This window comes from Hippoglossus stenolepis, chromosome 18 (assembly GCF_022539355.2).
Source record: "Hippoglossus stenolepis isolate QCI-W04-F060 chromosome 18, HSTE1.2, whole genome shotgun sequence".
In the NCBI taxonomy this organism is placed as follows: Eukaryota; Metazoa; Chordata; class Actinopteri; order Pleuronectiformes; family Pleuronectidae; genus Hippoglossus; species Hippoglossus stenolepis.
Window position 1 is genome coordinate 15,760,874 of NC_061500.1, and position 16,262 is coordinate 15,777,135.

The 16,262-nt window shown below is 41.3% G+C and overlaps 1 protein-coding gene across 1 annotated transcript; it reads left to right on the top strand.

The window, feature by feature from the left end:
• The first annotated feature begins 11,030 nt into the window (after positions 1-11,030).
• Positions 11,031-16,020, top strand: LOC118098100 (zinc finger protein 703). The gene is made up of 2 exons (XM_035141552.2): positions 11,031-11,700; positions 12,839-16,020. Exons 1-2 carry the CDS (start codon positions 11,464-11,466, stop codon positions 14,369-14,371), a joined length of 1,770 nt encoding a protein of 589 aa, XP_034997443.1. The 5' UTR covers positions 11,031-11,463; the 3' UTR covers positions 14,372-16,020.
• The last annotated feature ends 242 nt before the right edge of the window (positions 16,021-16,262 follow it).

The window sequence follows — 16,262 nt, forward strand, 5'->3', positions numbered from 1 at the left end:
AATGATTAGTCGATCATGTGTATGGTCGGGACCTTGCTTCCGCTGCTCCATCCACCAATCACGACGCCGGCTTCAAATGTGCAAGATGGCAGTGTTTTGGTATCCGGGATATTTTGGCTTCATTTCTGGATAGCAGGAGGAAGTGGAGACGTGTCGTTCAATCCTTACATACAGTCTATGTTACATACTAAATAACACTTTAAAGGTTGTCAGGTTGGTAACTTTTTATCTTATTTGTTGAAATCGTCCCGACAGCCATCAATCAATAAAGTAATCACGGAAAGTTTGGCTTTTAGCAGTGTAGCCTGCTCTTGCTACCTTTCCCAGGATTTCCTAATCTTTTTACAAGTTGTTATTGCCAATGTGCTGAGTGATACTCTGAGGAAAAAAATGCCTGATCAACATCCTATACGAATATGAGCAGCGGAGATGGTGGGGGTGAAGCAGCAGGAGGTGAACGTTGAAAAAAAAAAAAAAAAGTAATCCATACTGATATCCGGCGTAATCTGTATTTATGATTCTGCGGAAAAACTTTGGCTTTATTTCACCCTCTAAAGTTCGTCATACATTTGGAGCTGGAGGGGAAACTGTCCTACTTCAGCAGAAATCTGAGGACAGCGCGGAGAATATTTCACGGCGTGTCAGAGCGCTCCGCACATGGTGAATAATGTTCGACATGACACTGTAATGCTTGTTCAGGTGAAAAACGGTTCCCTCCACAACTTTCTGGGGCAGCGGTAATAATATTCCATGCGAGGGAGGGGATGCATGTGTGAAATATGGCACTACTTCACATTCATGAATTCATCCTGGGGAGATAAATTAGACCCCAGACAATCTAACAGTCTAACTTCCTAAATAGAGCACTCCGTCATCACAAACTAAAAGGAGGTATGGTGGGTGATCAGCAGAATAATTCATGATTCTTTACATTTTGGTGTGGCTTACACATGTTCTCCAGAATTATCCGTGGAACACACCAGTAAATAATCACTATGTACAACAGGAAGACAAAACACTGCTTTAATTTGAAATAATTCCTCATCCTCTCAGCTCTGTGATGTACTGCAATGCAGCCAAACTAGTAACACGAACTGCGTCCTTTATCTTGATCTCCGCCGTCAAATATCACGTGTAACATCAATTAGATTAGGGTGAGGATCATTTGTTTGAAGTTGCATAGCTGATGGGCGCTGATTCACTCGCAGAATAATGGCCTTTTAATTGAGATCTTCCCTCCTTTGTAACATCAAAACCTGACAAGTGCTTTGACAGCAGCTCTTTCTCTCCCCTGCCTCGGTGACTGACAGGCACAGTGCGGTCGCCGCCGTCGCTCTCAGCTTCCTACAGCTGTCACACAACCTGAAACCAGACACCTTTGCCTGCGTGACAAAATTAATGTCCAGCAGAAGTTTGAAATCAAAGCGTTTCTCCCTTTTGAGAAAATGCAGAGTAACTGCAGGGCAGCTTGATTTAAATTCAGGGATGCTGTGCGACATCCATGCTCCCGGGTTTGATTTATTCGTGAAGGCAGAAATACAAATAAAGAAAGCAATCTCATTTACCACCTTCCACTGTTGCCATAGTCTGTTAAACCACAAGTCAAGTGTTATGACAGACTTTGTCTGCTGTGCTGGCATATCTGGAGGGAGAGCAGAGGAGGCGTGTGGTGCGCGCTGAGCGATGACAGATGTGGGACGAACGCTGAAATGCATCTCCACTCTGGAATGGTGTGTTTTGGGCTGGAATGGTTGCAGCTGACCAGTGATTATGCGGCCGTATGCACGCAGGAACACAGCCTATGTTTGGTGTAGTTCACATTTGGGTTTCTAAATGGTGCACGGACCCAGTCCTGACATTTATGAATGAGGGTTGTGCTGAGGGTTAAGTAAATAAAGCCATCAAAATGAGGTGCAGGCGAGGAAGCAAAGAGTTTGCCTTCGTCGCTTTCTCTTGGAATCTTTTCATCCCTCTGTTGCTTGATCTGTTTAAATAACTCATTGGGTTTTCTATCAGAGTAACTTATTGAACAGGGTGAATTAATGCGTGACATAGATCCTGGTTCAGCGCTCTGTTAGAGCTAACTGCTCTCCTTTGATTTTATAGACAGGTTCAGGATCAATGGGAATCCAGTATGAGAGCAATTGACTTCTGTGTCGCCCTCTTTCTCATTATTAACACAGGGAATCTGTAAGAATTACAAAATGGCCCAGAGAGGACGTGTTTAATGTGAGCAGACTTTTTGTTTTATGTTGTAACTATTTCTTTATGAGACATTTTAGTTTTACAAAAAAATATATTTTTGGTAGATCAAACATGTGGTATTGTGTTTCCACAATGTTATCATGATACAAATATTAAGAAGTTATTTCTACCTAAAGATCTTAATGATGCTGAATTGGTACCATAAGTCTGTTCTTATTAATTCTCATTTTTAAATCTTAATAGAAAGCTAGAAAATGTACTCAGTAGAGCACAGACATGTGCTATAGGGGATGTATTCAATCATTTGGGTACATCTACTATAGCGCACTACTGTAGTGTGCAGGCTAATAATTCTGAGCTTTATCAGTGACAGACCAACAGCTTTGTTTATTATTTTCATGCGCAATAAAATTGTAGTATGTGATTTCTTTGATTGTTCAAATTATATCTTCAACTAGAGGGCCGCTCTGAAAGGCTAATTCCCTATCTCACAACATCAGATCAGTGTTTCACATTACTTATTGAGACTGTGGCGACCTGCCATATTCTAAATAGTCTCATTTCTACACTTCTCATAATAACATGGGAGATGTGGTGTTAATTTGGTAACTAGGTGTTTTGCTCCGCTGCTGCAGTATATAGCTGTGTGCAGCGCTATTGTCCATTAAGTTTTTACAGTCCACGCAGTCAGACCTCATAGTTTAAGCTGCAGTTGTGGTCGTACCAGCATGTGGTATCAATGCAGTTCTCTGTCTCTCAAGCAAGAACTTCACTCTCAAGTCTTTGTACGTGTCACTCAGAATCTGTTGCACGTGAAAGCGACCAGCATGCGTGTGCATCTGTACCCCCGCTACCACCATAGATTGAATTCACTCTGTGGGGAACACTTCAAAGATTTGCCCATTTATTTTGATCCGCTCCAAGATTTAATAAACATAACCTCCTTGTCGGAGGTGTATTGAGCTGTACTGGATGCATTTATAATAACTGAATAAAAATGTACCTGATGGTGAAGAAAGTTTGCTTGTCACAATATAAATCACACTTGCACAATACTGTACTATACTGTATATACCTGTACTATACTATACTATAATGTATTTGACTTCATGGTGTAGTTATCAACAGGTTGCCATGTTTGGGGACAAGCTGGTTCCAAACAACCTTGTGGGGTCTATAGACTCGCCCTTGTTGACGCTTATGTAAGCGCAATAATTCCTTATTTAACTTCTTGCATCTGCTCTGTTGACAAGCACAGTTTTCAGTCATTGTTCTGTCACCATGAAAGTTAAGAAACAGTTTGCACGCTCACTTTGCCTGAAGGGAGACAGAGTCACACACACTGCCCAGCTGTCACTAATCATTGCAGGAAATACGGCTATTAAAAGAATCATTCTTGAAGTACTGCTAAAACTAATTACACTAATAAAATGGGGTAAAGGATTATTTTGTTGACAGGATATTGCGATACCTCTCTAGTTTCAGTATAAATCACCAGCACACAGTATTCTTAAAACTTCTTGATTCCTAGTTTTAAGGTTTTTCTAAGCTGCCCTTCCTGTTGTTCCTTCTGCTTGTGAAAATGCCAATGTAGTTCCTCTAATCGTTACCACCAGAATTTTCAATTTCTGCTTTTAGGGGTTTATTGTTTTCCTACATGCTGGTTCGCTTTGACCAAGGACTCAATAAACTCATCTTTATATTTGTGTATTGTGTAAAAAAGACATTTGTTGTTTATAAAAAGCTGTTAACTTTTAGGGTTGTACATTTGCACTTTTACTTCCTCTGTTCAGCAACGTAGAGATAATTAAACGTTCAGTTCCCTGAATGATAAACTGCAATATCACATCAGCAGTCAAAGATAAAATGAATTTCCCCAAATTCAAGCTAATGTCATTGGTATTTCAATTAATCTATTACCAGACACACATTCCATAATATAGAAACCATATTGCGTTGCCTATTAACATTGACCTTTAGCCTCAAAACCAGAGCCATAAATGTGCTCTGCAGTGAACTTTGAACTTCAGCATCTTCCAAAATATCAGCAGACTTCCTGCTACAATGTTTTTATTTACTTGAATCCTAAATCTTTCATAACCTCTCCGATATCATTTGACCAAGACGGACGTTGGCTTCAGATAAATCTTTGGCATAAGTTCTGACAAATGTGTTCAGGTCTGTTTCAAAGAGGAAGGGGTCAATGGTAAATGATTGCTCAGCTACTGCACGAAGTGAAGGCCGCAGGGAGCAATGGAAAGGTTTGTTTAACCCCTCCAGGGTTGTGCAGTCACAATCAGTTTACCTGCAACATTCAAGGAAAAGGGCCACTAGATCTCTAAAATACCCCTAAGAGTGAAAACAAATTTTACCACCATAGAAAGAATAAGAACCAATGTCAGTGTGTATATATTTAATGGATGTTGTGTAATAAATTTGCAGGTGAATCAAAAAGGGCTTTGTCTTAGAATATGATCCAACTGACCAGCATGACACCTGATGATAACGTGGCAGATTTTTTGTGGTTTTGGAAACAATAGATCTTTGATTTCAGACAGTGGTAGACAAATATTGGTTTGTCATTTCTTACATTCATACTTACAACTATTGACTTTGTTTGGCCGAAATGACAATTTGTCACATGTGGATCTCATCAGTTGTGTCTAACTTGAGTTATTAACAGTGTCTCTAGCTCTCTTGTTCTCAAATGAAAGCCCTCTAATCTATTTAGCCTCTTTGAAAGTGAAAGTATCTTTTACTGGATATGTCAGGCTTCTTATTTCCAGCTAGTAGCTGTAACTTATTTTCATTTAAAATATTTCATATAAGCTGCTCTTGCTGGCACATAGCTAATTAACATACAAAGAATATACATTCTCTCTTATGGATACATGATAGTGAGCTTTTTAGATGCTTGGAATAAATAATTAAATTTGTATGTTGTATTTGTTTCCTGTTGGCAAGAAACAGATATGAAAGTAAAAAGCTCATTAAGCTTGGTAGAAATGGTAGGTTACTATTACAAAGGTTATGTTAGTGGGCTATGCTATGTTATGATATAGTCTATGGAGCAGACAAACATATTCCTTAAGATACTTTTCCTCTTGTATTTTAGTTTGAAAAATAATTTAAAATTCGTATTCTTTAAATACGGGTTATTGGTCTTACTCCAGTCCATGCACGCAGCCTCAACTAAATACAAATAATCCTAAATCCATGTGATTTGAGAATATAATAAACTTTTCTTCTCCACAATATGAGGAGGGTAGGAATAACGTTTTACTAAAATATAAAGCTGAAATAAAACTATTACATGCAAAGCAGTTAAAGCAAGAAAATTGTGTGTGTGTGTGTGTGTGTGTGTGTGTGTGTGTGTGTGTGTGTGTGTGTGTGTGTGTGTGTGTGTGTGTGTGTGTGTGTGTGTGTGTGTGTGTGTTTTGGGTACACAGTAGCCAGCAGGCAGCTCTGAGTTTTTGGAATCAGATCCTTCACAAAAAGCCAAATCTGGAGGGGTGTGAAAAAACATCTTTGATGTCAGCTGAAATTTCACTGAACAGCAAAGTACAATCTGATTGCAGGCTGGCATCCTCTGGCAGCCTGATTTCTCTGGATCGTTCCACCCACAGGACATGCAAAATGCATCTGTGCTACTGAGAGAGTGTATATTTTTTTGTGAGTCCACGCTCTTGTCTGTGCGTGAACAAAAGAGCGAACATGATTCAAAGGGAAAGTTTATTAGATGGGTTGGCAGACTTAAATATTATTGATTCTATACATTAAGCGAGTTCTATGCATTAACTGACACGCTGTGAAACAGACTAGTTGATGTTTAAGATTAGAAATTCCAGGGATCAATTTCATATTGTATTATGTATTTGATTCTTTGCGTGGTTTTATTAGATGACTGCTTGTGTTTCACTGTAAGCAGCTGTAAAAGTGTGTCTTTATAGCCTTTCCAAAACCAGAAATACAAGAACAATATTCTTAGAAATCGATAAATGTTGCGTTTGTGTGTTTTCAGTTGTTAACATTAGCATGTCTGGCTAACTAGCTCCCACCACCACAGTGCCATAAACTTCATAGCAAACTGCATATGCAGCACAGACTCCGTTCAGATCCGGTATAACTAGAACCGTCACAGATATCAAGTTCGAATTAATTTGACATGACATGGAATTCATTCGAATAGAATACCCCCATACGCACATGCACGCAATCAGTTTACGTTGAATGTTACGTTGCTCCGCTGGTCTGCTAACAGGTGAGCCCACAGATTTGCATGGTACAGAGATGACAAACAGTCTTTGTCCGTTACTTTGCCATATATATGGCATAAAAAGGGACAGCCCTGGTATTAATGTTCGTCCTGAGTGATCCAGTCACTCGTGGTCAGAGCTAAGTACAGTGTACTTTGCACCCAAAGTCGTCCTCTATGCATCTCTAGATGCGACCCCTCAGAACACATGCGGAGGTAATCTAGAATGCAAGTGGCCACATTCTTTCCCCTGTGTGAACGCAAATGTGTCCTGGGCCACGTGAAGGACCCCTTACTCAGCTGACATCTTCTGACCGCCTACAGTTTCAGTATGAATTGTCTGTTTTGGAATAAAAGACCAAATGCTATAGTGAAGACACAACATATGTACTGATGATATACTGTCTTGCTTTCAGACCAGGTTTAGTCCATCTCTCACATCTTCCATAGTTTTTCTTTGTGTCGCTGCTTTGATTGTGTTTTGAAGAAGAAAAAGGGAACAAGAAGAAACCAGCTTCATATTAAGCAACAGCAGGAAACAATAATCACTCACACAAACTGTGTCACTGCTTGTTAATGACCAACTTCGAGGCAGGACATGCAGTTAAATAGAGGATCCTTTTGTTTATGGTTGCCTCAGTTTTACTCTGTGTTTGACCTTGTTTGGCTTCTCTGTCTCTCTGCTTTACTGAAGCAACACAACCGACACTCACCATGCGTCACTTTGGACAGAAGTTACATATCATGCACCAGGATGTGATGGGGTTATGATTACAGTCATTACAATATGTTTCAATACAACTTTTGAATGAGAGGAGGAACCTTCATAAACTAAAATGATATTTTATCATACTTGTAGCATATAGATAATGTGTTCAAGTTTTTCTGTTGTGAATAAATAACACACGTGTTTTTAAAGTAGTTAATGCAGCGTCTATATATATATCTGTTTCTGTATTATAGTAGCCAGTGCACTGGATAAGTCAGACCACTGCTCCTGGTCTCTCTGTTTTCCTCCCAGCCACACAGGGCTGTCTCCTGTACAGCAGTGCAGACTGTGACCTTGTTTCCTGATGAGATGGCGCTCCCACTCTCAGCTTCTTATCACAAATGGGACATTGATGGATGGCTATGAGTAGCTGTTCTGCTGTTTGGGGCACGAGGTCAAGGCGACAGTTACTTCAACCAAATCTTGTTGTTTTACTTAAGTACTGATTTCATATCTTTAAGAAGGCCTATAACGATTGTAGAAAAGATCATTTTAAAAATAAACAGCATGTTTTGCAGAAACTGTGTTTTTACATAGGTGTTCATTCCTCATCCTTTCTTTCTATTTACATGCGAACCATTGCTTTTGAAGATTAAAGATGCCTCTGGAAGACGTGTACAAATCATCAGCTAATTCACATTATGCAGCCTTTTTGCCCACAGGTAATGAGGGATTAGGGATGATTTCGCACCCTCGATTGAGGCTACAAAGGATTCGCAGAATCAAAGCCCCTCAGACTCTGACTATTTTGGGCTGCTGCTAATAGTTCTTGTCAGCCATAATTTTTAAGTACTTTAACCAATTCATTGTATAATTAGGTTAGCAAAATTAGCTCATTGCAAAGTCAGTCAGCAGGCGGTAATGCAATAAAGTTATTAACATTCCAGATTTATAGAACCATTAATATAGAGCTGATGTGTCTTTATCACATTTTTTCTTCACTGGTAAAAATGGCATTAATTAATAAAAGAAAATAGGCTTGAGTGTGACATGTTCTGTGTATTATCGTTCTCAGTGCAGTAAAAGCCCAAAAACGAATGATCTGCCACTATACATGTCAAATTAAAAGCATTTGAAATTCATAAGTAAGAGATTAAAGAAAATTGTTAATAAGTAGATACTACATGTCTTAATTTAATAATAAAACAACATTCATAAAAGCCTTAAATCTGAACGACAGCTGCTTGTGAATAGTTTTTTCGCCTTTTGACAAGTTCCTAAATTGTCACAGTGAAGATATTTTTCTTCACAACGCAGTGTGGGACACCTTTACAAACAGGTTAGTGAACTTGAGAAGGTTTTTGAATGTAGCATTGAGGAAATATGTGACTTGTCCTGTTTGTTCGTCTGTCGAATACCTTTCTTTCTTTTCGGCTTTGTCCTGTCACTTTCAGTGTAAAGCAGGAAACAACACCCTGCTTTGTATGTGCATGCAATGTGGAAGCAGATTAATGTGAAATAATGTAGGTCGTACAATTTGACATATATAACTACAATATCTGCTCCGCTTTAACCAAATCTTCTGCTGCTTAACTCCACGCACCATGTAGCTGCACATTACACATACTGAATATGGTTTGTTCATTTGATTAACACTAATATGTTGCTAATTCTTATCTGGAGATCCCTGCCCTGTTTAAACGGTAAATTAACACCAAACACAAGCTGTGACATCAATTAAAGAGTTTCTGGAAACGCTACAGAGACTCTGATTCATTGGACACTGCAATGACCTTAAGAAACTCCTTTCAAAAGTAGTGTTTGTTTAAAGAACTCCAAGACTATTCTTACTCAGTATTTTGATATTTTTAGTCACACTAGTGGCATGACCTCAGGGATGGAGATGTCGGTCAGTATACCGGTTTGGTCCAGACCAAAATATCTCAGCAACTGCTGGATAGTTGGCAGTGAAGCTTTTTTCCTTAATCATACCTTACGTTTTGGAACTACAACTCCCATAATTTGGGTGCGTCAAGGGCACAGACGGGAAGTTTACTGTCACATAGAATCTAAGATTTTGTATATCATGCATGTGCGTTCATATTTTGCTGAGTTATGACTCAGGGGACGACAAATTTTCATGCACGCCTGAGAATTTGAAAATCTCTGAGCTATGAATTACAAGCAGCTGGACTAGTAAACACTTTTTAGTGTTTGCCCTGCATCTGCTTGTTGACAACGGAGTGAAGGATGACTTGTGTGACCCGATGACTGATTCTCTCTGCTGACTCACTTTGGTTTCTGCATCGTTACCCTCACAAAAGAGCACGTTTTTTAGTTTTAATAAGGCTCACATCCCAGTCCTCTCACATAATCCCTCTCTGTGAAGTTGTCAGTGGACTGTTGGTTTCTGAGAGTTCCTGCTCATGTCTTAGATCTATGTTTCATGTGATGAAAATGATATAATCCTATAAAAGTGGAGTTTTTCACATATTCATGATTGGGTGGTTTCATTTAGACCACGTTTTAGGTGCACTGCGGGGTCATACGTGAAATATTTTATTTTCAACATCATAAAACTGAACTCTGAGATTGAACCTCATGATTTGTAGTCCACAGATTATTTCCTTTGTAGCTTCTTTGTTACTAAACCCCCAAACTCCTGTAAGGTCGTACTTTTCCTTAGTCATTGTTTACAACATTCTGTGATGTTAAGGTGAGTCCATAGACGCTGAAGAGCCACACTATGCTTCTCATGTGCCTCTGTGTCACAGCCTCACTCGCTAGTTTCTGCCTCCATTTATGTTTATTAGCAGGGTTTACTGATAGGTCAATAGAGCAGCAGAGGGTCAAGATGAGAATGACCTCTGCACGACCAAAAGTGGCAGACTACTGACAGACCCTGTTTGGCCTTAAACAGGCATGAGAGCAAGTAATTACCAGACACAATTTAAAGGAAATATCTAATGTTTGGCATTGGTCATTGAAATATATTTTAAACTCGCCTTTTAATAATGTATTTACCCCAACATATAAGATATGAATCTTCCTTACATTGTTTATTAGCTGCTTTGATATAGTATTGGTACATGTACAGTATATAAGTGATCCTGGCCTTTGTATTGTTTGGTATTGACTGTTTATTGGATCAACCTCAAAATGGTGTGTCAGTGTCAAAGGCCGTATATAAAGATGGATCACGCATCTCCACTTATACAGAAATTATATCTCAGATACAAAAGGTTCTGCTTGGTGACCCTTTCAATTTTGGTGTGGATCCAGATCAGGCTGCGGATCCAGGAATCTTTTTCACTGTCTTACACACTGAAGTTATTTTTCAACAGTTTCTTTGATTTGTCCGAGTATAATTCATAGATCTTGAAGAAAAAAATCTGGCATTTTTAGTCGAGTGATGTCTGTGAGTTTGTGCAATTTCGTGTGGACCCAAATAAAAAGATCTAGTGAATTCAAATGTGTTTGGTTAGGGGACTGTTGGGCCTTGGCAGAGATACACACGCTACTGAATGCCAGTCTAGTTACCAGCTTGTTTTGCTGTCCCCACACGGCCCCAAAAAAGAAAAAAAAAAAACATTCAACCCAGGTTTAGTAAGCAGGCTACATCTTAATAAAATACAAAGTTCCACATGTAAAAGAAAAGTCCTTTTCTGATGAACACGTTTAGAAAAATGTATCATCAGCAGAAAGCAGCGCGTGGGTTATGAGTTGTCATATCAGGTTATAGTATATATATGAAAGGGGTGGGTGTGAGGAGAGCGTGGCTCCGCCTTTTACGCACGTCCTCCCCGCCCATGTGATTATGGATGCGGCCACCCAGCGGACACACTGCGCCTGTTCCTCTGCGGAGTCAGTGAGCTGCTGAGGTCCGGACCGGAGACACGCACTGGGACGTTTGCGCACAAGTCTCAGGACTCTCTGTGAAGTGCTGCCGTTTTAAGTGTCTCTTCAGAAAGGACACAGTGTCCGCTTGTTTTACACGCTGCAGTTCACAAGGTGGATTTTGCCTTTTCCTCTTCATTCTTATTTTGATTTGAAGACAATTAATTGGAGTAGGATCCGTGTGGGAGATGAAGACGCAACGGGACTGAGAGGCTTCTCCGTCCTCCGGGACATTTAAGGACGTCCAGCTTTGTTTTGTTTCCTCTCTGGGACATGTCTGGTGTCTGCGTGGATTACAACAACAACAACAGCAACATTTGAACTCTGTTTATCTTGGACGAACAAGTAGTAGCCTGACGCACGGTCCCCGAAAGAAAAGCGCAGCGCCCTCTCCCCAATGAAATATCTCCCTCCTGGATCAGCTCGTGTCAGTAATCGGATCGTGCTCAGTGAGACCCCCGACAGAAGAGACCCTCGTCCCGGTGCAGTGGTCTCCTTGTTGACCCCTCTGGACCCACTCCGTCAGTCGAAGCGGCTTCCGATCCGAGTCCTCAACATGTTGACTGCGCACACTGGACACTTGCTGCACCCGGAATATTTACAGCCCCTGACGTCCGCACCAGTCAGCATCGAGGTATTTACTGTCTCTCACACCGTGTTGCTACTTTTATCTTTTCCACCTTTGCACCACAGTGCTCCTGAGCTCAGAGATGTGGTGAAAATACACAGAGACAGGTCTTAAAGTCCTGACATCAGTTATGGAAACAGAGGAACAGAAATTTTAATTCCCCAGCAGTAGAGAAATGTCCTGTGTATAAATAGCCTTAAATTAATGACTAACCATTTATGTATTTGATTCCACATTCAATGGTGACCTGAATGGTTAAGTAATTAAATAATCATCTGTTTGGCAAAGCAACAAACAAACTCTTACCATGACTCTTGTGTCATTATCGTAAAAAAGTTATATAAATACTGGTCCTTATAATTATATTAACAATCATAATAACCCAACTCGTAGATCTTAATTATACTTTCTAATTAGCCCTGAAAGTCTATGCATGATCACTTGACTGAAAATGAATAAGCGACTTAGATAATTTGCCTAAATTCGAGGATTTGCTGTTGTTCTATATCATCTATGATGAATAAAAGTAAAAGTATGGTTGCAGCTACAACGTTTATTTTCATGATCACTCATCTACATATGTCGTATCTTGATTGAAAATGTATTTTGTGAAATGTCAAACAAATTGTTGATGTTGTTGTTGGTGGGGTTTTTTAAACCAGAAAACCCATAAACACTCAATTAAAATTGATAAATGACAAGAATGAACACCAAATCCTTTTATTTGAGTAGCTATGATTCGGGAATAATTGTTATTTTTCATATTGTTTGTGCTTAAAAAAGGATTGACTCAATTAATATAGTTGTAAATTATTTAATTGTTGATCGACTAAGCGATTAATTGGCTAATTGTTTCAGCTCTAAGAAGTCATTTGGGGAAATTTTTTGGGCATGTCTTTTAAAAAAAACTATATTCAGAGATTTTACTGTCTTAAATTCTTAATTGGGATAATAATTATTGGATTAATCAATATGGAAAACCATAGTTGCAGACCTTAAGTTTGCAGACCTACATATGACCACAGAGGACTTCTGTTATTTGGTTTGTGGGTTGTTGTGTTTTTTTTGCATGAAAGACCAAATGTCTCTGGACAGAATAAAGTAAAAGAAATTTAACAGCTAATCACATCTATTTTTGTTGTAGCTGGATGCCAAGAAGAGCCCATTGGCCCTGCTGGCGCAGACCTGTTCTCAGATCGGTAAATCAGACCCTCCATCTTCCTCAAAGCTGGGCTCCTCCGGCAGCCAGGGGGACAAGGAGCCCAGCAGCCGCTCGTCCATCTCCATCCTGAAGCTCAGGGAGCGCCGCCCCTCTGTGGAGGACAAATCCAGCTTCAAGCCCTACAACAAAGGAAGCGGGGACTGTCGCAGGGACGGAGTCACCAGCAGCAGCGATAAAGTTGGGTTCAGAGTGCCCAGCAATAATGCTACCACTAATGGAAATTCAACCAGTGGCCTGCAGTCCTACCCTCCCCACTCTGCCTCACCAGGTTCGAGAGCCAGCAGCGGCTCCCCGTCAGGACAAGCTCAGCAACAGCAGCCGCCTCAGAAACAGAGCCAGTCCCCTGGTGGACAGCCCACGTCACACTGTCAGACGCCCAATAGCGAAGCTGCACATGAGCGGGGCAGTCCCTCCAGCACGAGCAGCAGCAATAATAATCCTCCCAAAAAAGACGCTGATGTAAACAAGGCCGGCTCAGAGAGTCCACACCATGCGAACTCCAGCCACGTTCGAGCCAGCACAAACTGCAGTAATGGCAGCTCTGATGGTTCCAACCATGACGGAGGTAAAGCAGAGTCTGCCCAGTCTAACCTCAGCTCTGGACATATTACACCCATTTCCCCTTACAAGACAAGCCAACCACTCTTCCCCCTGCCCTCATCAAACATGGGCTACCATGGATCTGTAGTTGGGGCGTACGCAGGCTACCCGTCTCAGTTTGTTCCTGGGCTGGACCCAACAAAGTCGGGCCTCAGTGTTGGGAGCATGGGCCTCCCAGGAAAGCACCCGAGCTCCAGCCCTCTCACAGGTTCCTCCCCTCCTTCCCTCATGCAGGGTTTATGCAGGGACCCCTACTGTCTAAGCTACCCAAGTATGTCCCATCTCGGCGGAAGCAACTGCAACTCCTGCATCCACGACCCTTCCTCCAGCCTCAAATCAGGCTTCCCGTTGGTGTATCCCTCCCACCCGCTCCACTCCCTCCACCAAAGCTCCCTGTCATCCAGCGCGTCCGCCGCCCTCTCCCATCCACTCTACACGTACGGCTTCATGCTCCCCAACGACCCCCTGCCTCACGCCTGTAACTGGGTCTCAGCTGGGGGGCCATGCGACAAACGCTTCCCCACTTCAGATGAGCTCCTGGCTCATCTCCGCACACACACAGCACTCTCTGTAGGAATGGACAGTAAGCTGCTCTCTGTTTCCTCCTCTGGACCTGCCTCTTGCCACCTTCACCTCCCCCAGCAGAGCAGTCCGGGCTCCATGCACAGCTCCCTATCGCTCAGGGCTCCTCCGAGTCTGGGTTTAGCTCGCTATCACCCCTACAGTAAGGTCCACCTGCCCCCTGGTCCCCCCTCCATCTCCCTGCACTCTCTGCCCAACACAGGCCCGTACTACCCACATTACGCTCTCTACAGTCAAAGACTTGGATCCGCATCTGCACTGGGATACCAGTGATACTCCATCTGCTCAAACATTTTGAGGAATAGTTTGACGATTTGGAAAATGTGCTTATTCGCTTTCTGGTGGAGAGTTGGATGAGAATATAGCTTCTGCAAAAAATAAGGCTACAATCAGCAACCAGTTAGCTTAGCTTAGCACAGACACTGGAAACAGGGGGAAACTGCTAGCCTGCCTTTGTGCAAATGTAGCAAAATCCACCTCTGAGTTCCTCTAAAGCTTAGTATTTAATGTTTTAAGTTTCAATTTTTTTGCATGTAAAAAACAAGTGTATGCATGTAAAAACTACAGTTTGCAGTTTTACCAGGGACCAGTTTTCAGACGACAAGATGGGCTCACACATAGCCCCTCGTAAAATGGCTGCAACTCAATTTTTGTCATTAATGATTAATCTGCAGATTATGTTCTTCATTAATCGACTACTCACTTAGTCTATAAGAGGAAATTTAAAGGAAAAATCAACTACAACAACTAATCTGTAAATCAACTAATTGTTGCTTCTCTAGAGTTAATTTGTTCCCGACTGTAGTGAGCTTTTACCTGCAGACAGAACCTTTGCGCTAAGCTCACCTGCTGTTGCCTGTAGCTTTATATTTAATGTCCAGACTTGACTGTGGTTTCAGTCTGCTCATCTGATCCTCTGCCACAGAACCAATGAGTGTATTTACCAAGATGTCAAAGTATAACTTAGTCAGTACTTTAATGCGGCAAGTTGCTGCTTCTTGTGACTTCAGACTGGATTTAAGTGGAACTAGGATGAAAGACCAAGTCCTGGATTTTGACTTGAGAGCATCTTCACATTTTCTTTACACATTATATCTGAGGTTTGGTATGTCTAATCAGGGCTCTACCCCTAAGGAACAGAGGACACACGTGGCTGTTGCATGTCTGCACATTGCTCGGATACCTTTGCAACAGACTTGACCGCCCCACAGGTGACTCCTTCTGCACCTTGGGCTCGGCAAATTGATGGTTGGACGCTGTGTAATAGCTCCTGGATGTTCAGGGCTCTTGCTGCAAATGACGATGATTAAGAGCAGAAAAATGTCATGCGGCAGGGGGTGGCAATTAGCTGATGTTAGTCTGGCAGCAGTCACCGTCCACCCTGCAAGAGATGCATGTAAGCTCAACACAGCAGACACACGTGACTGTTTATCCAGCCCCACGGTTTCCGATGATTTTCTTTTTGGTTTTTCTCGTGTTTTGTTCCTCCTGAGAAGTTGTATTTATTTAATACCGGGAATCTAGCTTTCATGTTTACCATATAAATCTATTCTCATCTTACAGTCCTCTGAGCAAACATGTGGGAGGCCAGATGACGGGTGTTGAATATATCGTGTCTTAACGCTCCAGAATGAATGTTGAAATCACATCTCTCTCTCTCTCTCTCTCTCTCTCTCTCTCTCTCTCTCTCTCTCTCTCTCTCTCTCTCTCTGTCTCTGTCTCTGTCTCTCTCTCTGTCTCTTTCTCTTTCTCTTTCTCTTTCTCCCTGCAATCCTGAGCTGTTTTCTTTTCTTTATTTTCAAAGCAAATAAAAAAAAAATGAGATGTGATATTTTTTGTAAAAAAAGAAATGGGGCACCCTGTGGTGGCATCCAGTGAAAGCGGAGGTCATATTTTGTTAAATAAATCACACTGAATATGAATTTTCTCTTGTCTTCATTTCTGAGTTTGTCAGTTTTTCACCAGACGGAGGAGTTGGAATCTACAGCAAACATCTGTTGCTTGTCACATATTCAGGGCAGAGGAGCCCACTACTGGCTGTGGTGACACACTGAACTTATACTTTATACATAAAATCATGATGGGAGATGTAGTCATCATCAAGTGGACCAATATCACTAAGTCATTATAATGTATTTATCATTATATTTTAGAACCTATACAT

What these genes read in the sequence shown, in the direction of transcription:
- LOC118098100 (XM_035141552.2), top strand. Translation starts at nt 11,464, where the DNA reads ATGAAATATCTCCCTCCTGGATCAGCTCGTGTCAGTAATCGGATCGTG. An exon ending in CCGCACCAGTCAGCATCGAG is followed by an intron (nt 11,701 to 12,838) that starts GTATTTACTGTC and finishes TTTTTGTTGTAG; the next exon opens with CTGGATGCCAAGAAGAGCCC.